At 41.6% G+C, this 27,438-nt stretch overlaps 1 protein-coding gene across 45 annotated transcripts in view; it reads right to left on the reverse strand.

Annotated features, from left to right (window-relative positions):
- The window catches only part of clasp2 (cytoplasmic linker associated protein 2), a 328,546-nt gene that overhangs the window by 231,562 nt on the left and 69,546 nt on the right, over nucleotides 1-27,438 (reverse strand). The window contains exon 1 of one of the 45 annotated variants that reach the window (XM_087986118.1): nucleotides 7,070-7,271. The exons of the other annotated variants lie outside the window; for them this stretch is intronic. Coding sequence (XP_087842244.1) covers nucleotides 7,070-7,085 — 16 coding nt within the window. The 5' untranslated portion in view covers nucleotides 7,086-7,271. Of the gene's footprint in view, nucleotides 1-7,069; nucleotides 7,272-27,438 lie in introns of those variants that run through there. 45 annotated transcript variants of the gene reach the window in all.

A 27,438-nucleotide genomic window follows, 5' to 3' on the forward strand; every position in this document is an offset into this window, starting at 1 on the left:
CAGTATTTACTGTGGAAATGGACATGGAAGATATAGAATGTAGGGAAATAGATGGTGACACCTTGCAAAATGTCCATATTACAGAGGAGGAAGTGCTGGATATCTTGAAATGCATAAAGGTGGATAAATGCCCAGGACCTGATCAGGTGTCCCCTAGAACTCTGTGGGAAGCTAGGGAAGTGATTGCTGGGCCTCTTGCTGAGATATTTGTATCATCAATAGTCACAGGTGAAGTGCTGGAAGATTGGAGGTTGGCTAACGTGGTGCCACTGTTTAAAAAGGGTGGTAAGGATAAGTCAGGGAACTACAGACCAATGAGCCCGACGTCAGTGGTGGGCAAGTTGTTGGATGGAATCCTGAGGGACAGGATGTACATGTATTTGGAAAGGCAAGGACTGATTAGGGATAGTCAACATGGCTTTGTGTGTGGGAAACCATGTCTCACAAATTTGACTGAGTTTTCTGAAGAAGTAACAAAGAGGATTGATGAGGGCAGAGTGGTAGATGTGATCTATATGGACTTCAGTAAGGCGTTCGACAAGGTTCCCCATTGGAGACTAGTTAGCAAGGTTAGATCTCATAGAATACAGGGAGAACTAGCCATTTGGATACAGAACTGGCTCAAAGGTAGAAGACAGAGGGTGGTGGTGGAGACTGAAGGCCTGTGACCAGTGGAATGCCACAAGGATTGGTGCTGGGTCCTCTACTTTTCGTCATTTATATAAAGGTTTGGGATAAGAGCATAAGAGGTATAGTTAGTAAGTTTGCAGATGACACAAAATTATGAGGGGCATGGATAGGATAAATAGACAAAGTCTTTTCCCTGGAGTGGGGGAGTCCAGAACTAGAGGACATAGGTTTAGGGTGAGCGGGGAAAGATATAAAAGAGACGTAAGGGCAACTTTTTCACGCAGAGAGTGGTACGTGTATGGAATTAGCTGCCAGAGGAAGTGGTGGAGGCTGGTACAATTGCAACATTTAAAAGGCATTTGGATGGTTATATGAATAGGAAGGGTTTGGAGGGACATGGGCCAGGTGCTGGCAGGTGGGACTAGATTGGTTTGGGATATCTAGTTGGCCTGGACGGGTTTGACCAAAGGGTCTGTTTCCATACTGTACATCTCTATGACTGAATGAAATGTGGGAATGAATTTTTTTTTAAGATAACTTAACATGTTGGTTAGGGAAGCATCAAAGGAATTGTCTTTGATAACTTCCAGAAGTTATGAGAAAATTCCAATAAAAACAAACAACAGAACTGAATACCTATAGCCTGCCAACAATTTTTTTTTAAAATCGGGGAACTGGGGTTAAAAGGGATAGAAAATAATTTTTGAATATTTTACAATGTTTTCCTGGTGTCAGAAAGGAGTTCAAGACTACATGGTTTCACGTAACTCCAGTTGATGTAAGGGAGAACACTTGTGAAAGGATGTTATTCATCAATAATCCTCTAGGTTAAATTTATCTGGTAAAGTGTCGTTAAAGTAACTGAGAAGTCAGTTAGATGAGAAGTTTGAATGACTAATAAAATACTGCAAATATATTCCAAGCAGATTCTCGATTGTTGTCTGCTACAAACAACTATGAAGTGAAACCCACATCCCTGAAATAAAGAAGCCAGCCCATGAATAGTTCCATCAGCTTCTTGAATAAACACAAATTATCCCTCACTCACCCCAACCTCTTCATAAAATACAATGGATCAGTATATAAAGAGTCTTAAATCTGAAAACTAGAACATAAGCTACAAATTTGCAAGGTGCCTTAAACCTTAGGAAATGAGTTGAAGAAGAAAGCACAAACGTTTTCAACAAATTCATCAGTTTTCAAAGATACAAGCATTTAGAAACTTGGCTAAGAGTAACACATTTTCAAATTATATTATTTTGAAACCCTAATACTCAACCTAAATTAGTTTTATCCAGCAATATTGTTCATGCTTGACCATTACAACTTTTTTAGCTTGGTACTGATCATGCTGCCATTTTCATTGCTTCAAATTTTTCATATAAGTCAATAGTGAATTAGCAGAAATCAAGTCAGTTGGTTGACCTGAGACAATGCTGATAACAAATCAAATACCTCAAGGTCTACATTACAGTAGAATTTACATTATCCACTATAATGGAATTAAACATCACACATTCCTCAATAATTAGCCAGTCCTCAATAATTTTTGTCAGCAATTAATTGGTAGTTAATGTATTTTAGTCTCAGAAGAGACGACTGTTGCAACAATAACCAAGTCACAGGATGAAGACAAAAAACATACAATTACAAAAAAACAATTTTTGTGACAGTGTAGTCAATTTATCAGACAGGAAGCTAAAGGATTATACTGGACCTGCCTTGTCTGAGCACCTCATCTTCTGGCTCTTATACCCTACAAACCAATAAATTCTAGCTCCTTTACAAATGATTCCACGGCCTTAAACATATCTAACCCACTCACGAGAATCTTAACTCCTGTGTCATCCTTTTAATTTGATGGCAAAGTTCCAAGCTGTATAGGCTTCCCATCTACATTCACTTAAAACTGGGTCATCTTAATAAATCATTCTTCACTTAACACTTATCCAAAATGTATTTTTTAAACCAGATATTTGGTGGTCATCTGCCTGTATTTCAAGGTAAAAGACAATTTTTAGCTGTTGGAAGTTACTTCGTATGATTTACAAGATTAAAATGAACTAAACTAGTGCCTGGTGTTGTGTCAGATTTGTATTGGTATATTTCAAATTTCACCAACATTTGCTGCCAATTTGAAAGGTCATTTTGTATTGTTTACACTATCATTACACACTTTCCAAGAGCTTAATTGGCAGTACTGTTTAGACATGAGTGAAGAAAAATGAACATCTTTCAAAATTTCTCTCAAGTATTTATGCTTTATCTTAAATATTAAGATATGGAAATGTGAATATTGATGGTAAAGTTGACATTTATTACTGATAATTAATCACCCTTGAGAAAGTGATGATGAGCATTCTTTAACCACTGCGCAGGTAAGGAAGATCAGGAGTGTTGACCTTACAATGAAGAGGAAGGCTAACCATGTCCAAGTCATAAGACTATAAGACCATAAGACATAGGAACAGAAATTAGGCCATTTATCCCATCGTGTCCGCTCCACCATTCAATCATAGCTGATAGGTTTCTCAACTCAATTTTCCCACTTTCCTCCTGTAACCTTTGATCCCCTTGGCAATCAAGAACTTAACTATCTCTGGTTTAAATATATTCACTATATATTGCCTTCTGTGGCAATTAATTCCATAGATTCACCAGTCTCTGGCTAAAAAGATTTCTCGTTAGCTCCGTTCTAAAAGGTCTTCCCTTTACTCTAAGGCTGTGCCCTCCAGTCCTCATATCTTTTGCCAATGGAATCATCTTCCCAACATCAACTCTGTCCAGGTCATTCAGTATTCTGAAAGTTTCAATCAGATCCCCCAATCATTATTCTAAACTCCATCGAGTATTGTCTCAGAGTCCTCAAACGTTGCACATTTGTTCAGCCTGTCATTCCTAGGATCATTCTAGTGAACCTCCTCTGGACCTGCTCCAGGGCCAATACACCTTTCCTGAAGTTTGGGGGCCAAATTGCTTACAATACTCTAAATATGGTCTGACCAGAGCCTTATAAATCCTCAGAAGTATATCCCTGCTTTTATATTCTAGTCCTCTCAAGATGAATGATAACATTGTATTTGGCTTCCTAATTACTGACTTAAAGTGCAAGTTTACCTGAAGACTAGGACTAGGATTCTGAAGTTCCTTTGCACTTCAGATTTCTGAATTTTCATCCCATTTAGAAAACAGTCGATGCCTTTATTCTTCCTACCACACTTTCCCATGTTGCATTTCATCTGCCACTTCTTTGCCCTCTCTCCTAATCTGTCTAAATCTTTCTGCAGCCTCTCCACCTCCTCACATCTGGCTCTCCCCCAATCTTTGTATCGTCTGCAAACCTAGCCAGAATGCCCTCAGTTCCTTGATCCAGATTGTTAATGTATAAACTGAAAAGTTGTGGTCCCAACACTGACCCTTGTGAAACACCACTAGTCACCAGTTTCCATCCTAAGAAGGACCCTTTTATCCCCACTCTCTGCCTTCTGCCAGACAGCCAATCTTCTATCCATGCTAGTACCTGGCCTCTAACACCATGGGCCTTTATCTTACTCAGCAGCCTCCTGTGCGCACCTTATCAAGGACCTTCTGGAAGTCCAGATAGATAACATCCATTGGTTCTCCTTGGTCTAATCTGCTCATTACCTCCTCAAAGAATTCAAACAGATTTGTCAGGCATGACTCCATGCTGGCTTTGCCCTATTTAACAAGCACGCCCAAATATTCAAAAATCTCATCAGATGGTTTGTGATTTGGAGAGGAATCTGGACATTTACTATCTATAAACTTCTTGGTGGGAGAGGTTACTATTTCAGAGGTAAAGCAGAAACAGCCATGGTAACTGTCCCATCATCCAGTTTGCACTGCAGCCAAAATGTGCCACTCCATGATGTGGAAGATGTGCATGTTGGAGGTGATGGTCATGCTGGAGATCAGGGATCTCTTCATTGGTGCTGAACCTCTTGAATGTTGCTTCAGCTCTATCCAGCCAGGCAAGCAGACAGTAAAATTTGTGTCTTGTAAATGCTTGATGATGTTTGGGAAATCTGGAAGTGAGAGGCCTTCTTTCATAGCCACTTCAGTAGCTAAAACAGTTGAATCTCTGCTTAATGGTAAGCCCAGGATGTTGACAACAGAGGTAATTATGCTACGAAATGTATTTAGATTATTTCTACTGCTCAAATGTTACTTGCCACTTATCAGTCCATATCTGGATATTCATCCAATCTTGATGTATTCCAGCATAAAGTGCTTCATTACATGACAAATTGCAAATAAAACTAAAAACTGTCCAATTGAAAGCAAACAGCCCCACATCTATATGTATTGATCTAACTATGGTTGGATGATTTCTATAAATGTCAGAATCACAGAAACCCACAAAAAAAAAGCATATCATACCTCTCTTGTTTTGGCAACTCAGAGTAATTAAGTACACTAGAACCTTATTGCATACCAGATGTCTGTCTCATTAAAATTAATACAATTAAATTTCTTTACCTCTTTAAATTGCCACTTACCACAGTTAATTCATAACTTTCTATCAGAGATAGAAATCTGGAATGTATAAATTTGAAGACTATGCAATTGATTGTGAAGGACATCGATCAACTTGGTAACTGAGACATTGTATGTTTCTACTGGTCAGTGATTTTTATCTGTTACATCACTTTCTAAACAACAAAATATATAAATGAATGCTTAAGTAAAAATGTGTGCAAAATATTTTCAATATACAATTTCAGGCCTCGCTCATTTCTGTGTAATCTTACTTTGCTTTCCACTAAACAAATAAAGGCAGCAATTATTGCAACAGTTCAAGGAGGTACCACATTCTCCAGGGAAATTAGGAATGGGCAATCAATGTTGGCTCAGCCAATAACACCCACATCCCAAAAAGAGAAAAAGTCAAAAAATCTGAATTTAACACCAAAGTGTGAACAGCCACAGCGTCATGCTCTTACATTAACTCAAGGGTTCAGGCTCAACTTTAATGTTGGCTCGCCATCTGCGTGGGTTTCCTCCGGGTGCTCCGGTTTCCTTCCACAGTCCAAAGATGTGCAGGTCAGGTGAATTGGCCATGCTAAATTGCCCGTAGTGTTAGGTAAAGGGGTAAATGTAGGGGAATGGGTGGGTTGCGCTTCGGCGGGTTGGTGTGGACTTGTTGGGCCGAAGGGCCTGTTTCCACACTGTAAGTAATCTAATCTAATCTAATCTATTATTTATCATTGCAATTATACTTCCTTATCTAATTTTACCTGTGCTTGCAATAAACTCCCATTTTGTTTTGTCTTTTTTTCTCCAGTTTGAGCCTTCAATTTCTTCACATGTACTTGGCTAGGAAAATGGCTCTCTTTTTTACAATTCATAACTTGTTTTTAGAAAATTGACAGTAAAAATAACAATATCCAAAGCACTTCCAAAGATAAATGTTCTTCAGCTCTAACAACTACCTAGTTTTATGATTATATTGTAATGTACATTTCAATTGTAAACCAATGCTGCAAATTTTCCTGGCATCATTTCACAAAGCTCCTGCTTGTATTTTGTCCTCCAAAATGTGCACCATTTTTCACTAGCATCAATGAACAATGATTTTCTGTCAAGTGCATGCCCCCCTCAAGGCACCCACAGACATTTTTTAACTGCAAATCCTACAAATTCAATTCTGGGAGAACACTGAAAACACCAACTAAAATCTAGGCTGGTGCCCTTCAGCTCAATGTGGCCTAAATCAGATATGACAAGATAAAGGAGTAGTGTGTGTTGTTCAAAGCATTTAAGAAACACCAAATTTAAATGGCAATTAGTACCAATTTTTTTTCAATATTTTTAGTAATATTACAATTATTAATCTTTTGAACATTTTATCTGTAAAAAAATTGCCCAATTCTCAAAAGATAAATAGTTCAAATTAACCAAAATATCAATTCACTGCACAAGCAAAAGCACAATGCTTCATTTAGTAAGCATATTCTTTGCACACAAAACTGACTGCACAAGCATTTTTGATATTCATTTAAAATTTTCCATTTCATAAATTTCAATATAATCAAATCATCTCTTACTGCAATTAAAATTTCTTGGGGTTTTTAATGTTAGCAAGAAAAACCTAACTTCTGTATGAACATACAGAAAAAAATTAAATGTATCTAACACAGATCAGAAGATTTTAATGTTTATACGAACAACAAATAATTCGAAGTACTACACATACATTCTCAGCAGGTTCAGTGATAGTTGTATTCCATGGGCAAATCTAAAATGATTTAATCAATAAAATTCAAAGAAATAAACTACAACATTTCCCTTTCTGCTCTCATCATAGCAAACAAATTTTCATCAAGAAAAACTGTGATAACATAGGCTTTGTCTTTTACATTTATCTATAAATAGTGCAACTCATTACGCTTTGGCTGTATTTCTTGTTGGCACTCACCATCACCCATGGCCATGTTTCCAGTAAAGCTGACACTTGCAGAATGAAATATCAAATCTGATCCTGAAGCAGCTGAGTAACTGTAGGTGCTAGCGCTGTTATCCCCAGCACATCACAAAGATAAGCAAAACACTGTATGACCTAGTCAGATTGCAGCTTCACACTGTAATAGCCAACAGCTGTCGGATGAGTTCAAAATAAAAGTCTCACTGCTAACAGGGTTTCATGTGAAAGTCTGCTGTCGCTTTTAAAACAAGTACCTCAAATCGCAGTGTCTTCAGATGACCTACTTGGCACATGCATAAAAATGTACTACGTTTCTGAAAAACAGCACAAAGAGCACCACCTATTGTGCATCCAAATTATGTTCATAATTTGGTCGCAAGCTTCCAGTAGAGACTTTTAGAGCACCACAACAACACAAGACACATGTTCAGTAATCAGAATATCTGTATTCCCTGCAGATGCTCAACATAATCAGACCGCAATCACGTGGCCAGAAGTTTACCTGAATAATAAATATTTTGTATTATAAGCTGAATTTATATCTCTTTTTGGAAATCTGCACATATCCTGTTTGGAATCAAAAGGGGGAAAATGAGCCCTTTGTTTTACAATCTAAGTCAGCTATAAAACCAGCACATTCAAACAATACCATCAAAGGCTCAGTGTAAGGGAAGCTACATAACATTTTACGTAGCACGATCCTATTCGTGACAGCGACACAAGGCGAGTGGATACGCAGGTGCAATGAGCCTTTTGTCATGGAAAATTACAGGGCATTCAACATCCAGTCTTCATTACTAATGACAGCTGAGCAAGAACAGTTGGGATCAAAATGAAAACAAATCAGCAAAAAAGCAAAGAAAAGGTTGCGTTGCTATATCAAAACAATCAAAATCCTCTTTTTAATTCCAGGCTTCCTTTTTGCAAATTAGGTCTGTAGTTTCCAAAACAAAATTCATCTGCAGTCCTAGTAAAATTCTGAAATTGCCAATCCTCAGAGTGCCTAAGTCATAGCACCAAAACACCAAACAAAGGTTGGCAATATCTTTCATAAATTAACTATTCAAACCAAAGCTGTAAAAATTTATAATCAGAAGGAGGGTAATGAAAGGCTAACAGTATGCTTCACATCCATGGATCTGTTCTTCCTATCTGGGGTAGAATCTTGGATACACTGCCAGAACTCTGCAGTGAAAGACTAAAGACAATTTACTCATCACCCAATATGCTCAGTCATAATCAAACTGATTGATTGAGTGATTTATTGTCACATATAGAAAAAGTGAGGGCTGCAGATGCTGGAGATCAGAGCTGAAAATGTGTTGCTGGAAAAGCGCAGGTCAGGCAGCATCCAAGAAACAGGAGAATCGACGTTTCAGGCGTAAGCCCTTCTTCAGGAATGAGGAAAGTGTGTCCAGCAGGCTGAGATAAAAGGTAGGGAGGAGGGACTTGGGGGAGGGGCTTTGGAAGGCGCCGCCTTCCTAACCTGCAATCATCTTCCTGACCTCTCCGCCCCCACCCCAGTCTGACCTATCACCCTCACCTTGACCTCCCTCCACCTATTGCATTACCAAAGCCCCTCCCCCAAGTCCCTCCTCCCTACCTTTTATCTCAGCCTGCTGGACACACTTTCCTCATTCCTGAAGAAGAGCTAATGCCCGAAACGTCGATTCTCCTGTTCCTTGGATGCTGCCTGACCTGCTGCGCTTTTCCAGCAACACATTTTCAGCTATTGTCACATATACCAAGGTACAGTGAAAAGCTTTGTTCACGAGCAGTACAAGCAGATCATAGTAAGCAAGGATGTACAGATCAAAAAGACTTCGAGACATACAGGTTATATCAAACAGGAAATGCCGAGGCAAGATCAGTGTTAGCAAGGTCAGCATTATTTGAGGCTACAGAATCCATTCAATAGTTTAATAATAGATGGGAAGGAGCTGTTCCTGAACCTGGTTCTGCCTGAAGAAACAGGTTGGAGATCATTACCAGGGTGTGATGGGGTCTTTGATAATGTTGGCAGCTTTTCCGTGGCAGCGAGCCATGTAAGGTTGACTTCTGCGATGGTCTGGGCTGTGCACACCACCTTTGTAATTTCTTATGGTCCCAGGCAGAGCAGCTGCTATATCAGGCCATTATACTCCCAGGCAGTATGCTCTCAATGGTGCATCTGTAGAAGTTGGTGAGGGTCCTTATGCACATGCCATATTTTCTGAGCTGTCTGAGGATGAAGAGGTATTGTGTGCTTCTTGAACATCACATCTACATGGAAAGTCCAGGACAGGATGTCGGTTATCATCACTCTAAGGAACTTGACACTCTCAACCCCCTCAACCTCAGCTCCGTTGATGTAGATGGGTGCATATTCTTCTCCTTTCTTTCTGAAGTTAATGATCGTTTATTTAGTTTTGCCTATGTTGAGAGAGAGATTGTTCTCATTGCATCACATCACCAAGATTTCAGTCTCCCTTCTGTATTTTGACTTGTCATTGTTAGAAATTCGTCCCACTATGGTGGTGTTGCCTGTTGACTTGTAGATGGCGTTTGTTTGAAATTTGGCAAAACAGTCGTAATTTACAGGATGTACAATAAGGGGCTGAGGATGCATCCTTGGAAGGCTCCAGTGTTGAGTGTTTTATTGTGGAGGAGGTGCAGTTACCTATCTTCACTCATTGCGGTCTGTGGGTCAGAAAGCTGAGAATCCAGTTGCAGAGGGTGGAGCCGAAACCAAGGTCACAGAATTTTTAGATCAGTTTGGAGGGGATAATGGCGTTGAAGGCGGAGCTGTAATCAATGAGCAGGTGTCTGACATAGCAGTCCTTGTTCTCCAGATATTCCAGGGATGAGTGCAGGGCTAGGGATAAGGCATCCGCTGTGGACCTGTTACGTTAGTAGGCAAATTATAGAGGATTAAGGCAGGCTGGGAGATTGGAGTTGATGTGGGCCATGACCACATGGTGAAGCACTTAATGATTACTGAGGTCAGAACCACCGGGCGGTAGTCATTGAGACACAGTGAATGCACTTTCTTAGGTGGGGGCTGAGGGTGGTCTTCTTGAAGCAGGTGGGGACTTCGGCTTGTTGGAAGAAGAGGTTGAAGATGCCAGTGAATACCTCCACCAGTTGGTCCGCACAGGATCTAAGTGCTCGGCTGGGGATACCATCCGGGCCTGCTGGTTTCCTTGGGTTGACTCCCAGTAAGACCGATCTGAAGTCTGCAGCGGTTACCGAAGGAACAGGTGTGTCTGAGGCTATTGGGGCAGGCGTCACTGCACCGCTGGCATTCTGCTTAAACCGAGCAGAGAAAGCATTCAGCACGTCAGGGAGGGCCTTGTCTTTGTCCCCAATCTTGCTCTATTTCATTTTGCAAATATGTCATCATGGTCACTCTGGTACCCTGGATTCTCGATTCTAATGAGGACAACTTTATTCTGATCCTTATGAATCCTGTTATCCCCAAAATAAAAACAAAACTCCAACTGGGGGACTTGGACTCCAGGCTTGGTTGTGATTGTGAAGTTTGCAGCAAAACAATTTGAAAAAACAGGATCGGAAAACCCAATCCAAATGGTATTCTCCTACTTACAAAGATTGCAGAACGTGGTATTATTATAAAAAACACCCTCTTCCAACAGAGGGGCAAATAGAAAATACAAGACATTCCAGATCTATATGGAGGTCATATTCCTGCTATAAGCATCACTGACATGTTCAATCCATGAATAATATTAATCCAGCACAAGGTCCTAAAGTCCACGTGGAAGAAAGTCAATGTCTCAAACTTAAAATAACACTGAATCTATACTCAATGGAGTTTAAATGATGAAACGTTCTCACTGAAACTTGCAGAATACTGGAAGGCCATGATATAGTGAGCATAGAGAAGATGTTTTCATTGGGAGGAGAGACTAGGATCTGAGGGCACAGCATCAATGAAGGGATGACCCTTGACGGCTGAGATGAGGATGAATTTCCACAGCCAGAGGGTAGTCAATTTCATTGCTGCAGAATGGTATGGAGGCCAAGTCATGAAGAGTTTTCAAGACAGAGCTAGATAAGTTCTTGATTAGAACGCAGATTAAAGGTTACAGGGAGAAGGCATGAGAATGGGGTTTAGAAACATATCAACCATGATTAAATGGTGAAGCAGACTCAATGGGCTGAATGGTCTAATTCCGGTCTTCTCTATCTTTTGGTCTAACCTGACCAGAATTCCAAGTGCAGCTCTAAACTAATCGAGAAAACTTTCTCCATTCCCGAACAGTGGGATCAAATAAACACAGCAGTACTCAATTCCTAGGCTTGACAGCATCATTGTCAATGTCAGTTGAAAAAAGAATAAACGGCCATTGGCACTTGCCAAACAACTTGAGTCCACTATTCAAAAAAGGCAGTGTACCAAAAGGTCAAGGCTGGTGCCCAAAGACAAATCCACAAGATAAAGATCACATGGTGAGAAGAGACAGCTGAAGAGAGCCAACACTGCACCAATCATTATGGTATGTAAAATTCTTGTGAAGCCAACAGAACCATGTGTAGACAAAGATAAAATGGCCAAAATACATCTTGATTTCAGGATGCTATTTTCCTTGTCAAAGGTGACCATAGTACCCGTCAACACAGGAAGGAAGATTTTGAACAACTTGCCAATTGTTATTCAATAGTGGCAACTGATACTCTCTAGACTTTGTCACTGTGCCTTTTATTGGTATCTATGGATGCACCATCATTGATGGAAGAGCTGCAACAAGCAATAAAACAGATGAAACATGACAAAGTCTCTCACCCCCATGATAATCCAGGTGAAGACTTCAAATCCAGTGAACATTTGCTCACCTCAAGACTCTACATATCCATTCTACAGACTGGGAGGAAAAAAATTGAGCTCCTCTAATTTAAGAAATGTAACAATCATAGCTACCTTCAAGGAACAGGATACATTACATTGTAAAAGCTATTGAGGCATTTCACTCTCACCCACATCAAGCAAAGATACATATCCTCCTGATTCACCTACATCCTGTGACTGGGGAAATTCTTCCAGAGACATACTGTGGCTTCTGGCCTTACAGGGAAACATCTGAAATCGCTTTTGTTGCCAGACAAATGCAAGAAAAATGTCAAGAACAACACTAAGCACTTTCCATTGTTGTCATCAACCTAACTAAAACATTTGGCTCAGGAAATCATTAGCTCCGTGGATTGTGCTCCAATGATTTGGATGTTCAAGAAACTTCATTTCAATCCTGCAACTACTTCACGAAGATATGACTGAAACTGTCTTGAGTGGGAGATCTCAAGCAGCTGCCTTCAAATCAACACTATGTGATGGTCCCAATATTATTCATTTTCCAATAAGTTATAAAAATCAACTGCCTTCTGGTGTTCATAGCCAGATGAAAATCTTACCTTTGGTTGTCTCAATGCCAAAACTAAACTGAACACTACATATATAAATTATCTAGAGATACAGTGGAGCAGAATATTGTTGTCCAATCAGCATCTGAATTCTCAAGTCTCTCTCATTCTTTTCAATTCTGCATGCAAAAAAACTCAACCTGATGTTAAATGTTAGAAAATCAGAGATTCAAGATGGCAGCAGTCTGAACAGTCTGCTGCGTTCGGGTCTGTGCAACACCCTGTGCAAGATGGGCTCCTAACCCTAACCTCCACCCTCCCATTAGTCACCCCTGGGGAAAGTTGGTAGCTTAAAACTGGTAGAATACCTAGAGCCCCTTTAAATTAGAATTTAGAAGGTCTGGAGTTGATAATGAAGGCGCCCAAGGGAAAAGGAGCTAGGGGACTGCAGCAGGCAGGGCACTCCCCTACTATGTCAAGCACACCCCCAGCCATTACCTCAACTCCTGTGGTGGCACCTTTGAGTCCAATGGAGCAGCAACGTCTACTCACAGAATTTACTAAACTCTGTGAAAAGATAGAGGGAGCGCTGGAACCAATTACTGCCATGCTGGCAAAGCATGGATAGGAGATCAGGAACTTGGATCAACATGGAGAAGCTGTGGAACAAAGGACCACTGCCTCGGAGGCTGCGCCGGAGAGCTCTGTGGGGCGGGTCCAAATGCTAGAAGGCCAGGTTCGGGCCCTGCAGGAAAAGGTAATCAACCTTGAAAATTGAGGTTGGAGAAAAAAAAGCTACGTTTTTTGGGCTTACCTGAGCAGGAGAAAACCTCACTAAATTCCTTGAGGGATGGCTTCTGAAGCTGCTGGACGTGGAGATAGAGTTGGGCCAGGTAGGTGTGGAGCGGGCCTAGCGGATTGCATTGCACAGGTTCGGGCTGGCTTAGCACCCCTGCCTGGTCCTACTGCAACTCCAGCAGTACAAGGAAAAGCATTTACTAATTGAAACAGCCATAAGATGGGAAAGGATCCAACGGCTTTGGATTATAAAGGCTCGAAAATAATGCTTTTTCATGACGTAGCCAGAGTTTTAATTAAGAAAAGGAAGGTCTTTGATGAGCTAAACAAAAAAATTTAAGAGTTTTCAACAGTCAATACTCCCTGAGATAACCAGCAGTGCTACATTTCAGTTATGGGGGAGCTGTCTACAACTGCGACTTGGCGGGAAAAGTAAAAGAATTTTTGGACTTGCTGATATGATAGAGTCTGGCCCAGGAGGGCGAAGGAGGTGTATGGACAATGGCATAATATGACATTTTTTCTCATCTTCTTTCTCATTGTTTTTAATTCCTTTTGGGGTCTCTGACTTTATAGGATTGATATTGCGTTGGTGTACAATCCGGTGTGTTTTATAATAGATGTGTTTGGAGGCTATTAGTTATTCTATTGTTCTGTTTTGTGGGGGTGAGGGGTGGTTGCTCCTTGGATGTAAAGATGTGTGGGGATGAGATTAGATTACTTACAGTGTGGAAACAGGCCCTTCGGCTCAATAAGTCCACACCGACCCAGCGAAGCGCACCCACCCATACCCATTCCCCTACATTTACCCCTGCATCTAACACTATGGGCAATTTAGCGTGGCCAATTCACCTAACCTCCACATTTTTGGACTGTGGGAGGAAACCGGAGCACTCAGAGGAAACCCACACAGACACGGGGAGAATGTGCAAACTCCACACAGTCAGTCGCCAGAGGCGGGAACTGAACCCGGGTCTCTGGCGCTGTGAGGCAGCAGTGCTAACCACTGTGCCACCGTGACGCCCACTATGAGATGAGGAGGGGGAGGGGTGAACGTCCATTGTTAACTGGTAAGAGTGTAAATAATATGCTCGTTTTTCTTGCTCGAGTCTGGGGCGTGGCCTTAACTGCAAAGTGCAAAGATGGTTGTGAGGTTGAGAGTGAATGTCCCCTCTATATGCAAGTGAGGGGTTGGGGGGGGGGGGGGGGGGCGGGAATCTCTGAAAACTTGTGCTTGTGTTCAGTTGTTTAATTTAAGAGTAGAGGTTAGTTTTTTTAGCTTTAATAGTTTTGATAGTGTTTGTAGGAATAGTCTTTAGATTTGACAAAGTTTGTTTCTTATCCACTCGTCACACATTGATTGGGCTTCTTCCTCTTTGGAGGGCTCCAGGCTGTCGTGTGTGGTCATGACTAGTAATCTGTTCAGGTGGTGCACCTGGAGTATAAAGGGGAGCCACTCCCCCATTAAAAGGAAAAAGGTGCTCTCAAGTCTCAAGAAGGAAAGGGTTGACATCGCGATGTTGCAAGAGACACATTTGACTGATAGGAAACACCTGAAGTTACAGCAGGGGGAATATGATAGGGTATTCTTTTCCTCCTTTAACTCTAAAAGCAGAGGGGTAGTCATACTGGAACAAAAGAACCTCCTGTTTCAGGTGACAGAGCAAATCAAAGATGAGTATGGACAGTTTGTCATTCTTAAGGTGCTGATACACTGAGAAGAGTATGGCATTTTGAACATTTATTGACCCCGGCGCACCCTCCCAAAGTTTTAGTTGACGCGGACTCTAAGGTAATGGAGCTTGGGGTGCACTGTACGATTATAGGAGGAGACTTTAATTGTCTCACGGACCCTGGGATAGACAGGATGCCAAAAGTGCTGTCGGGTACACCTCGGCAGTCTAGGCAATTAGTGGACTTATGTGAGGAGCTGGGGCTAGTGGATGCGTGGAGGTGCCTCCACCCGAACAGGAGGAACTTTACCTTCTACTCCTACCCACACAAGTATCGATATGTTCTTTATTCTGTCGGTTTGCTTGGATTGGGTGTTAGCATGCAGAACTGGGAGGATAACTATTTCTGACCATGCAGCAGTATATTTAGATGTTAAGACCAAAGGTAATAGAGTAGGCAAGCAACAATAGTGCAAGGATCCATTTCTGTTGAAGGATGACAACTTTGTTCAGTATGTCACAAGGGAGTTTAGGGTTTTGTGGGACATCAGGGTATGGCCAGGAATCCGTCCGTGCTCTGGGAGACCACCAAAGCATTCTTAAGGGATATGATTATTTCATACTCGGCAACGAAAAGGAGATTGAGGGGGGAGCAGCAGTGGATGCTTGAGGCCTGGTTGAAGGCAGCCAAATCGGCATATTACACAAACCATCCATGGTTTAACTGCAGCGGGTCACAGGTCTCTGGGCTGCTCTTGACTCAGTGCTCACTCAAGTGGTGGAGATAGGGGTCTCCTTTGCAAAGCAAACGCTGTTTGAATATGGGCATAAGCCAGGTAGATACCTGGCTTACCTAGCTAGGAAGGAAAGTGCCCCACCGTCCATTGTGGCTGACAGGGAGAGAGCTAGCAATGTCACTCATGAACTGAGGAAGATCAATGCCAGATTTCAGAAGTTCTATATAGAGAGTTATACTAGTCTGAGGGATGTGGGGATGGAAATGCGGGAATGGAATCCCTTTTTGAAAACTTGGACCTCCCTGGTATAAATGCAGATCAGGTCTCCCTTTTAAAGCACCTCTAGCAGTACAGAAGGTGCAAGAGGAAGTAAGGCAGCTCTAGAGTGGTAAGCCACCTGGTCCAGAGGGATTCCCAAGTTAATTTTACAAGGGGTTTGTACACATGTTGGTTGGACCGCCATTGGTGATGTATAATCACTTATATAGCCAGGACTGTCTTCCACCCTCTCTTAGGGAGGCTAATATCTCCCTCATTTTAAAAAAAAGGGGAAGATCCCAAAGATTGCGCATCGTATAGGCCCATCTCGTTGCTGAATGTGGATTTTAAAATTTTAACAAAGGTATTGACTTTGAAGTTGGAGAAGGTTATTATAAAGGAGGACCAGATGGGTTTTATTAAGGACTGCACCTCCTCTAATAACATCAGGTGGGTATCGAATATGATGAAAATATGTCAACAGAGGGCGATTCTGGGTTTGGTGGTCTCGCTGGCTGCAGAAAAGGCTTTTGATCGGGTGGAATGGTCGTATCTCTTTGCTGTTCTAGATCATTTTGGTTCAGGAGGGGCCTTTACTAGATGGGTTGCAGTGTTATACAAAGAACCTAAGGTGGCGGTTTTTACAAGCAGAGTTAGTCGAGTAATTTTGATGTGAAGAGGGGTAGCTGCTACTGTTCACCTTGGTACTTGGGACAGAAGATGAGACTTGGGAACACAAAATAACTCTCTATGCGGATGATGTACTTGTTTCTAGCTAACCCGAAAAAGTCCATACCCCATTAATACAAAAAATTAAGTTATTCCGTAGTTTTTCAGGATATAGGATAAATTTCACAAAAGTGGAAGTGATGCCCATGGAGGGTGGGAGAGGTACTGAGGCTGGAGGGCAGAATGGAATTTCCCTTTAGTTGGACACTGGAAGGTTTTCTCTACCTAGGAATGTTTATTACTCCTCCCTTCTGGCAGCTGAACGGAGCTAACTTTGTACGGCTGTTTGAAAGGATAAAGCAGGACTTGGGAGGAACTGCCGGAGTCAAGCCTGGGTCAATAGACTCCGGCTTTACACTCCGGGAGGAGTGTAAAGGAATCTCCTATCTGGGAGATCTGTTTGAAGGAGAGGTCTTGATGTGTTTTAGCCAATTAGGTCAGAAGTATGGAATCCCTAATGGGGACCTTTTCTGATATTTCCAAATTAGGGATTATATACAGAAGAAAACCATGATTTTGACCCAGCCCTACAAGTCGGATATAGAACGTAGAGTGCTCCAATGTGGGGGCGCTCTCTCAGTTAGTACCATTCATCATCTGCAAAGAAGAAATGGCTGGGGGGGATGTGGAGAGACTCCATGAGATTTGGAATCAGGAGTATGGGGAAGAAATCTCATCGGAAACGTGGGAGGACATATGGGGGACTGTAAAGAAGATTTCAATATGCAATGGGGCACAAGTGATGCAACTGAAGATCCTCCACAGGGCCCGTACAGCATCAGAGAGACGAACAAAGTTTAAGAAAGGATCTTCCCTAAAATGTGCCAAATGTAAAAACTGTGTTGGACCCTTACACATTTCTTTTGGTCCTGTCACAAGATCCACAGATACGGGGGGGGGGGGGTGCCATACTGAATGAACTGGAGAGGATCCAGGGAATGGAAGTTAGGGGGGATCTGCTGTGCCTCCTCTTAGGACTACCAAATCTTCCCTCTTTGGGTGAGCATGGGAGGAGATTATTCAACATTCTGATGCACTGTGCAAGGAAATACATGCTAATGAATTGGATATCAGAGAAGCCTCTAGGTTTTGTAGGGCGGCGCAGACTTGTGATGGAGCAAGTCCCTTAGAATTACCTGACAAGTGCGGTGCACCACGGAACAGAGAAAGTTTATAAGACATGGCAGCCCTTTCTAAATTATACAGACATGGACGCTGTTGGCGGTATTGATTAGGACCTTTGTGTAGCAATGAGGGCTGTATATGGCAGTCTGGGGAACCCACGAATGGTGCGGGGGGCTGGGCGGTGAAGGGGGGTGGGGGGGTGGGAAAGAGATCTTCTAAATACAGGTATAATCACTGTTGCTCCCATGGACGGGTGCCTTGATGGACTGCAGCGAGTGGAGTAATGTAATATAGTTCAATGTAGTGTAATTTAATTTTGGTGAATTGTAACTTAATTTAATGTTATTTAATTTAATTTGATCTTGTGCTAGTTTGGATTAAGTAAATAAGAGTTGGCTACAATCTGGAGAATAGGAGGCAGTTTATTGTTAACATTATTGCAATGTAAACACAATAGTGCAATATTATTTATACTTTTCTGTACTTTTGTACTTTCATAACTTTTTTCTTTAGGTTTGCATTTTTGTAAAAAAGGAAAAAAATTTGTTCAATAAATATATACATTAAAAAAAGTTAGAAAATCAAAAATCAACAAACACCTGATTAGCTAAATATTTCTTCTCAGAGAATGTCAGGACTGCAGATGCAGGAGATCAGAGTTGAATAGTGTGGTGCGAGAAAAGCACAGCTGGTCAGACAGCATCCAAGGAGCAGGAGAGTCAACGTTTTGAGTATAAGCTTTTCATCAGGAATGAGGGGGCTGATAAATGGGAGGGGTGTGGGGCTGAGGGAGGAAAGGCGGGGGGGGGAGGTTGGGGGAGGGGGGAAATTAGCCGGGAATGCGATAGGTAAGTGAAGGTGTGGGGTCATGGTATTTCATCTTCTAGATGTTGAAGGAGAAACTTAAAAATATCTTGAGCACTCCCTGAACCACAACTGTAACCTTTCTCGAAAAGCAAGTACATGAAAAGATCTAACAGCAGATCAGCTGCTCAATTCAGACTCACACAAATTGTGGCAACAAGTATTAGACAACAAGCTACAAGAAGTCATTGTTCAAATGTTTACTGCCATTATGCTCCATTATGGTAATGTGACATTAACTCTGCTTTCTCTCCACAGATGCTGCCAAACTCAGAGTTTCTCCAGCATTTTATGTTTTTATTTTGGCTTTCCATAATCTTGAATCATTTGTTTTATTTATTATATTGGTATATGTTCCTGTATCATAGCAAGATCTTGAGTATACATAAGTGACAGATAGGAGCGCTACAGAAATTCTGCCAGCAAGCCCTCTACTGCATCCTCCGGATTCAATGGAGAACCATCAAAAAAATTTAAAGCTTTTTTGAATCCAAATCCATAAGCATTCAGCAAAACTCGTGGGACATCAAATTTGATTGACTGGTGACTGCATCCGTAAGGCTCAAACTTGTCTTCCCTAACAGGGATTATTCTCTCAACTCAAGTGGACAGTGTACAAGAGAGGACAAAGAAAATGTCCTGAGAATATTATAAATTGGTACTTAAAATGCAGTAGTAGTGACTTCATGACAGGTTTGGGAGGTGGATGGAGTTTTTTTTTAAAACTAATACCTCTGAACGACAATAGCTTGCCACTAAACTGTACCATGCTTTCTGTAATACCTTAAAAGATAAAGCAGAGTGATGGCAGAAGGAAAAAGCAGCATATCCTGCACTCCAGGTTCAACCATCCCATGGGAATTCCTGGCCCAATGCACCCCAATACTTGCGGGTCAAAAATTCAGGTCAATGGTAGAAACTCATGATGCTGAGTGAAATACATCCTCAAAGCAAGGGACACCTGGTGACGATAACATCTTGCTCTGTCCCTTCTGCCAAAATGCATCAAATTAATTTCTATGGATAAAATCCCATCTGCCACTTGTCTAGCCAGTTTGCCTACATATGTCCTATTACAGTAGTAAGTACTACGCTATGGAAGCCATTCTTCCATATATGCAAACATTGGCAATAGAGAAACTTTTCTTGGTAATCTAATATGAAAGTCATATTAACCATATTAATCATACCCACAAAAATACAGTCTCAGCAGAGACCTTGGAAAACACCACTGTCCACCAAATCTCCATCTGAAACATTATGAAATATCCTCATATTCCATGAACCTCAATTACTTTCCTTGCATTTTTTTCATGTTGCTCCAAAATTAGAGCTAGGACCTGGTGGTGTATTTACTTCAAGTAGCTTCTCAGGAGTAAAGCTCTTTGTGGGCCATTGCATCAAGTAACAATCAAATGTTTACTTCCACTCTCTGTACTGTTACCTGGGATAAGTTTTGATCTTCCATTTGGTCATACTATCACCAGCCTTTAATACATCAGTGCTTGATTGATTTACGGTGTGGTGTTGCTTTAGTAGAACTCAATTGTTCTGAAGTCTCCAAAATAATCAGCATTTTTCACCATTTTGTTATGTCTAAATCCACTAAGAAAAGGTGCAGATTAAGAGATTTTCAGGATCTCAGTTCTTATGGACTTCAGCATTTTGCATGGTAGAACGTGTCTGCTGGTCATATTTAAGTTGGTACACAATATTTGATGCCTACTTCTAAATTAAAATCTGCCTCCTCTGATTCTGATGTGATCCAAGCAGAACATAAAAGCAAAGGTTTTAACTAATTCTGAATGCATTGTGCAAGCAAGACCACACCATTCTGTATTCTGCAACTGACTAAACAAATACAGTAGCAATTGGTTGAAGTGCCTTGACAAAATTTCTTCCATGTTCTGAAGTAGAACAATTCCTTGACTTGGTTTTTTCCTGCTGGTGCTCTTTCAATTTCATGTGATGTGTCAAGGTACACTAGGTACTCAGTGTGAGAGGACTAAACAATCCCACATTACCAAGAATTGCCCATAGCGTTGAGAGAAGTGTAGCTAAGGTGCATTAGTCATGGGAAATGTAGAGTAATAAGGTAGGAGAATGGGTCTGGGTGGGATACTCTTCGGAGCGTCAGTGTGGACTTGTCAGCCCAAATGGCCTGTTTCCACACTGTAGGGATTCTATGATCCGAGGAAATGCTTTGAAAGGTCAAGGAAACCATTGACAATGGTTTCTGTCAAGTACACTCAAAAGAGTCAGTTATACAGTATTGAAACAGAATCGTTGGTCCAACAGTGAAGAAAGTTTATCCAGCATCTCCTTATAACTTAAACTCTCCATTCCTTGTAACATCCTGGTAAGTCTCTTCTGAACCATCTCCAGCTTAATGACATCCGTCCTACAACAGGGTGACCAGAACTGGACACAGTACTCCAGAAGAGGTGGCACCAATGTCGTGTACAACCTCAATTTATAATCCCAATTTCTATACTCAAAAAGCTAAGCAATGAAGGCAAGTGTGTTGAACACCTTCTGAACCATCCTATCAGTATGTGATTCAAACGTCTCTGTGTTCTACAACACTACCAAAGGCAATACTTTTAATTATGTAAGTCCTGCCTTGGTTTGTTTTATCAAAATGCATTACCTTACATTTATCTAAATTAAACTCCATCTGCCACTCTTCAGCCCCTTGACCCAATTGATCAAGATCTCGTTGTAATCTTAGGCAACCTTCTTTACTGTCCATTATACCAAATCTTGGTGTCACCCTCTCCCAATACTCAAACCCTCCAGTACGAGCAATCAAATTCTTTTTAGTCATTTGTCAAGGCATCAATGGCTTTTCCTCTATCAGAAACATAAAAGGATATTCACTTATAATTGCACCACTCTCAGCAGCATCAGCAATTCCTCAGACACTGAATGTGCCTGTGTCCATATGCAGCAAGACCTGGATGGACAACATCTATTATGCATGGACTGATGCGTGGCAAGTAACATTTGAGGAAAAAATGAAGACTGCAGATGCTGAATTTTTTTAAAAGAGTAGATGGTGGCACATGGCTGATAACGTGGAGCAGAGGATGCAGAAAGAGAATCACTGTTGAAGGTTTCGGATTTGTAGTGTGTACTGGACTTCAACAGATTCCTCATTTCCCCTCCCGTCACATTATCCCCATCCCAAGTCTCCAACTCAGCACCACTCTCCAGACCTGTCCATCACTCCCCGCTCTGACCTATCACCTTCTCCCTTACCTTCATCTACCTTTCCCCCCAACCATACACCTTCTCATTTAATCTCTCAGCCACGGCCCACAAGCCTCATTCCTGATGAAGGGAATATGCCCAAAACGTCGATTCTCCTGTGCCTCGGATGCTGCCTGACATGCTGCGCTTTCCCAGCAACACACTCTACCCCAAGTAACATTTGAGCCACACAAGCACAATCAATTATCATCTCCAACAGAAATGAATCGAACCATCTCCTGTTGATATTCAAAAGCATTATGATCATTGATGCCCCCTACTATCAACATCCTAGGGATTACTATTGATCAGAAAGTGAACTGGATCAGCTACATAAATACTGCGGCAACACGAACAAGTCAGAGGCTGGGTATTCTGTGGTAATTCACTTTATGGCTCTTTGAAGACTATCCACCATCTATAAAGACACAAATCATGATGAGGAAATGCCAACATTCACAAGATGCACAGTAGCAACTCGCCCTGGCCCTGAAGACAACATCTAGCAGACCAGTGACTCCCTAACACCAAAGAAGGACAAGGGAAGCATATGCATGAGAACATCACCACCTGCAAATTCCACTGCAAGTAACACACCACCCTATATCGCTGTTCAGGTCAGTGGGTTAATATCCTAAAACTCCCATCCTAATTGCACTGTGAATGGACCTCTACCCCCATGACAGCAGAAGTTCAAGGTGGCAGCTCACCACCAACTTCTCAAGTTCTAAGTTTGCTCACTAGTAGATTTGTTCTCGGAGGTTTCGTCACCATGCTAGGTAATATCATCAGTGAGCCTCCGATGAAGCACTGGTGCCCTGTCCTGCTTGCTATTTATCAGTCTTGGTCTGTTGTGGTGGATGATATCACTTTCGGTCCTTATTCTAAGAGGCTGGTAAATGGGATTGAAATCAATGTTTTTTATTGAAATTCTGGTTTGAATGCCAGGCCTCTAGGAATTAAGAATTCCCACGTGTGTCTTTGTTTAACCTGTGCCAGGATTGATGTATTGTCCCAGTCAAACTGGGACATCACCGTAGCCGAAGAAACACTGGCATCACAATCGCCCTTCTCACAATCCAGCCAAAGCTTTGGGTCCGCTATGCGAATGACACCTTTGTCATCATGAAACACAACAAATTCGAAGAAACCCACAAACACAAAAACAACATCCTTACTGGTATAAAATTCACCAAAGAGGAAGAGAACAACAGCAGACTCCCCTTCCTAGATGTCACAGTAGAATGAAAAGCTAATGAAGAGCTGTAGACCAGTGTTTACAGGAAAACCACACACAGTGACGAGATACTCAACTACAGGAGCAATCATCCCAACACCCACAACAAGAGCTGCATCAGGACACTACTTTAAAAAAGTCACAACACACTGCAGCACAGGAACTAAAAGAATTCGAAGAAAACACCATGAGCAATGGGTATCCGATAAGTGCAGTTTTCCGATTCCTACACAAAAGACCTAAACAAGAAGACATAAAATGCCCAGAGAGTCTAGCAACCCTGCCATCCATTAAAGACATTTCGGAGATTACGACCAGACTACTCTGGCCCATAAGCATCATGATAACCCACAAACCTAGCACCACACTGAAACAGCTCCTGATGAATTTAAAGGACCCTGTACAACAAACAGCAGAATGAACATTATTATGGGTGGCACGGTGGCCCAGTGGTTAGCACTGCTGCCTCACAGCACCAGGGATCTGTGTTCGATTTCAGCCTTGGGCGACTGTGCAAACTCCACACAGACATTCTCCCCGTATCTGCGTGGGTTTCTTCTGGGTGCTCCGGTTTCCCCTCACAATTCAAAGATGTGCAGGTCAGGTGAATTGACCATTCTAAATTCTCATTGAGTAGGTTATTAGTCAGGGGCAAATATAGGGTAGGGGAATGGGACGAGGTGGGTTACTCTTCGGAGGGCCGGTGTGGACTTGTTGGGACAAAGGATCTGTTTCCACACTGTAGGGATTATAATTCTAAAGCGGTTCATGTGGTGCATATGGATTTCAGTAAAGCATTGATAACGTTTCCACAAAATACAGAGGCATGGAATTGAGGGTGATTTAGTGGTTTAGATCAGAAATTGGCTAGCTATAAGAACTCAGAGGGTGGTGGTTGATGGGAAATGTTCATCCTGGAGTTCAGTTATTAGTGGTACACTACAAGAATCTGTTTTGGGACCACTGCTATTTGTCATTTTATAAATGACCTAGATGAGGGCTTAGAAGGATGGGTTTATAAATTTCCAGATGACACGAAGGATGGTGAAGTTGGGGATAGTGTGGAAGGATGTTGCAGGTTACAGAGGGACCTAGATAAGCTGTAAGCTGGGCCGAGAGGTGGCAAATGGAGTTTAATGCGGAAAAAAGGGTGAGGTAATTCACTTTGGAAGGAGTAACAGGAATACAGAGTACTGGGCTAATGGTAAGATTCTTGGTTGCGTGGATGAGCAGAGAGATCTCAGTGTCCATGTGCATAGATCCCTCAAAGTTGGCACCCAGGTTGATAGGGTTGTTTAAGGAGGAGTACAGTGTGTTCCGTTTTATTGGTGGAGGGATTGATTTTCGGAATCATGAGGTCATGTTTCAGCTGTACAGAACCCTGGTGCGGCTGCACTTGGAGTACTGCATACAGTTCTGGTCCCTGCATTATGGGAAGGATATGGAAGCATTGGAAAGGGTACACAGGACATTTAGCAGGATGTTGCCTGATATAAATGCAAGTTGTAATAAGCAGAGGCGGATGAATTTGAGCCGGTTTTCATTAGAGACAAGAAGGTTAAGAGATGACTTAATACAGACATACAAGATGATCAGATAGGGTGGACAGTGAAAGCCTTTTTCCTTGAATGGTGATGGCTAGCACGAGAGGCATAGCTTTAAATTGAGGGATGATAGATATAGGTCAGATGTCAGAGTTAAGTTATTTACTCAGAGTAGTAAGGGCATGAAATGCCCTGCCTGCAACAGTAATTGCCTCGCCAACTTTAAGGCCATTTAAATGGTCATTGGATAAACAAAGATGAAAATGAAATAGTGTAGGTTACATGGGCTTCAGATTGGTTTCACAGGTCAGAGCAGAGGGCCGAAGGGCTTGTACTGCACTGTAATGTGCTATGTTCTATGCAAAATACCCTACAAGGACTGCAACAAACATTACATTGGACAGACTGGCATGAAACTAGCCACCAGGATACATGAGCACCAACTAGCCACCAAAAGACATGACCAACTCTCACTAGTGTCCATACACACAAACGAAGAGGGACACCCGTTTGCCTGGGACAAACATCCATCCTGGGACAGGTGAAGCAAAGTCACACACGGGAATCCCTAGAGGCCTGGCATTCAAACCAAAATTCGATTAATAAACATATCGATTTGGACCTGGTTTACCAACCTCTCAGAAAAAAAACGGAAGTGATAACACCCACCACAACAGGCCAAGACACATAAATAGCAAGCAGGACAAACACTAGCACTTCATTGGAGGCTCACTGATGTTTCTTAGCATATCGACGGAACTTCTGAGAACAAATCTACCAGCTCAGCGAGCAAACTTGCAACCTGATGCACAACAAATCATTTTCACAATTCTCAAGGACAAATAGGGATGGACAGTCAGTGCTGGCCTAGCCAGAAACACTTACACATTGTGAACAAATATGAAAGAACATTTGGTTGGAAACAACTTAGTCATTATCTAGCTGCTTTTCCATTGTTGTTATTGATTATTATTCAGCATTAGTTCATATTCCCCTTGTGGGCTTTCAGAGATAAAGCTGCATTCGGCACTGAGCAAATGCACTGGTAATATTCAGAACTATAAGGATAGGTGCTAATCACACTATGGCTAAAATGTTTGAACTCTGAATGGTTGAATGCAGTAGTGTGCACAATGCATTTCATTCTCTAACTAATACTCAGATTTGAATCATGGTAAGGCAATGGTACTTCCAGGCTTTGAAATTAGTGAATAAAGATGACAGCACAGGTAGACACTTGGAACAGTCACAGTCACATCAAAACTATTACTGAAACATAACTTAACGGAGGGATGTTAATGGCTGTTGGGAAAGCATATGATTACGAGAATGTAAAAGTAAAGATTTGGACATTACTGGTTTGCAAAGGATTTATCATGCAATTAAGTAAGAGATTCAATGAAACTAAGGACTATTTGTTATTTATAATGAAAAATTACTTTGGAAATCAGTGTCCAGCAAAGTTTTTAAGTGCTGTGTTGGATGTGGAATTTTGTTGCTTTAAATTTTGGCCAACAGAACTGGCAAAGTCTAACACATCTATGTTGCCATTGCCGAGCAATGGCCTGTGGACTGAGGAAGCTGTCAGCAGTTGAAGAAGAAGTTTGTAAGGATCAACAGTACATTTTTCTCATTGCCTTAAAATTAGAGCTTGGAGCTGAAAGCAGTTTTCTCAGTATTTCACTCAGGGAAATAGGTTTAAAAAAATGAAGTTTCAAACAATAGAAATGCTAAACGGGAATCTAAAATAGAGTCTGAAGAATTCCCATTGTTCTACGACGATCACCTATAAGCCCATCTCATCAACCGGAATTAAAAGGAACTGAGAGAAGTCAACATATTTGAATCATCTGAATTCTTCCTTTTCTGACAGTTTTTTTTTGCCTATTTTTTTCTCCTCATCGATAATGGTTCTGCCGTCGTTAATATCTTTGTCTTGTCTGTGAAAAAAAACTGTATGCATTAGTCACTGATTTCCAATCAGAATAGCACACACTTATCCCCACTCTTTGCTTCCTGTCAGTCAACCACTCTTATCAATGCTAATACTCTACCCCTAAACATCATGCATACCTCAATAATGAGAGGTCACGCTTTCAAGGCGAGAGGTGGAAAGTTTAAGGGGGATACATGCGGGAAGTACTTCACACAGAGGGTGGTGGGCATTTGGAACGCATTGCTAGTAGAGGTGGTAGAGGCAGGCACAGTAGATTCATTTAATCTGGATAAATACAGAAGTAGATGGGAAGTAGAGAGATATAGATGCTTAGGAATTGACCGACAGATTAAGACAGTACATTTGGATCGGCTCAGGCTTGGAGGACTGAAGGGCCTGTTCCTGGGCTGTAAATTTTCTTATTTTATGCAACAACCTCACATGCAGCACCTTGACAAAGGCCTTTGGAAATCTAGGTACACCACATCCATTGGGTCCCCTTTTTCTACCTTGCTTAAAATGTCTTCAGAGAATTCCAAAATATTTATAAAGCATGAACTGCCCTTCATGAACTCATGCTGCATCTGTACAATGGGACAATTTCTTTCAAGATGCCTTGCTATTTCTTCCTTGATAATAGACTCAAGCATCTTTCCAACTACAGAGGTTAAGCTCACTGATCTATAGTTCCCCATCTTTTGTCTACTTCCCTTTTTAAAACTTCACATTTTCTATTTTTCAATCTGTTGGGACTGCCCCAGAGTATAGCAAATTCTGGAAAATTACTGCAAATCCACCTGCTATTTCACCCATCACTTAGTACCCTGGGATGCATTCATTAGGGCCAAGAGA

Source organism: Chiloscyllium plagiosum, unplaced genomic scaffold (assembly GCF_037043375.1).
Source record: "Chiloscyllium plagiosum isolate Xiang-an unplaced genomic scaffold, Cpla_swu_hap1 HiC_scaffold_4, whole genome shotgun sequence".
NCBI classification, from domain to species: Eukaryota; Metazoa; Chordata; class Chondrichthyes; order Orectolobiformes; family Hemiscylliidae; genus Chiloscyllium; species Chiloscyllium plagiosum.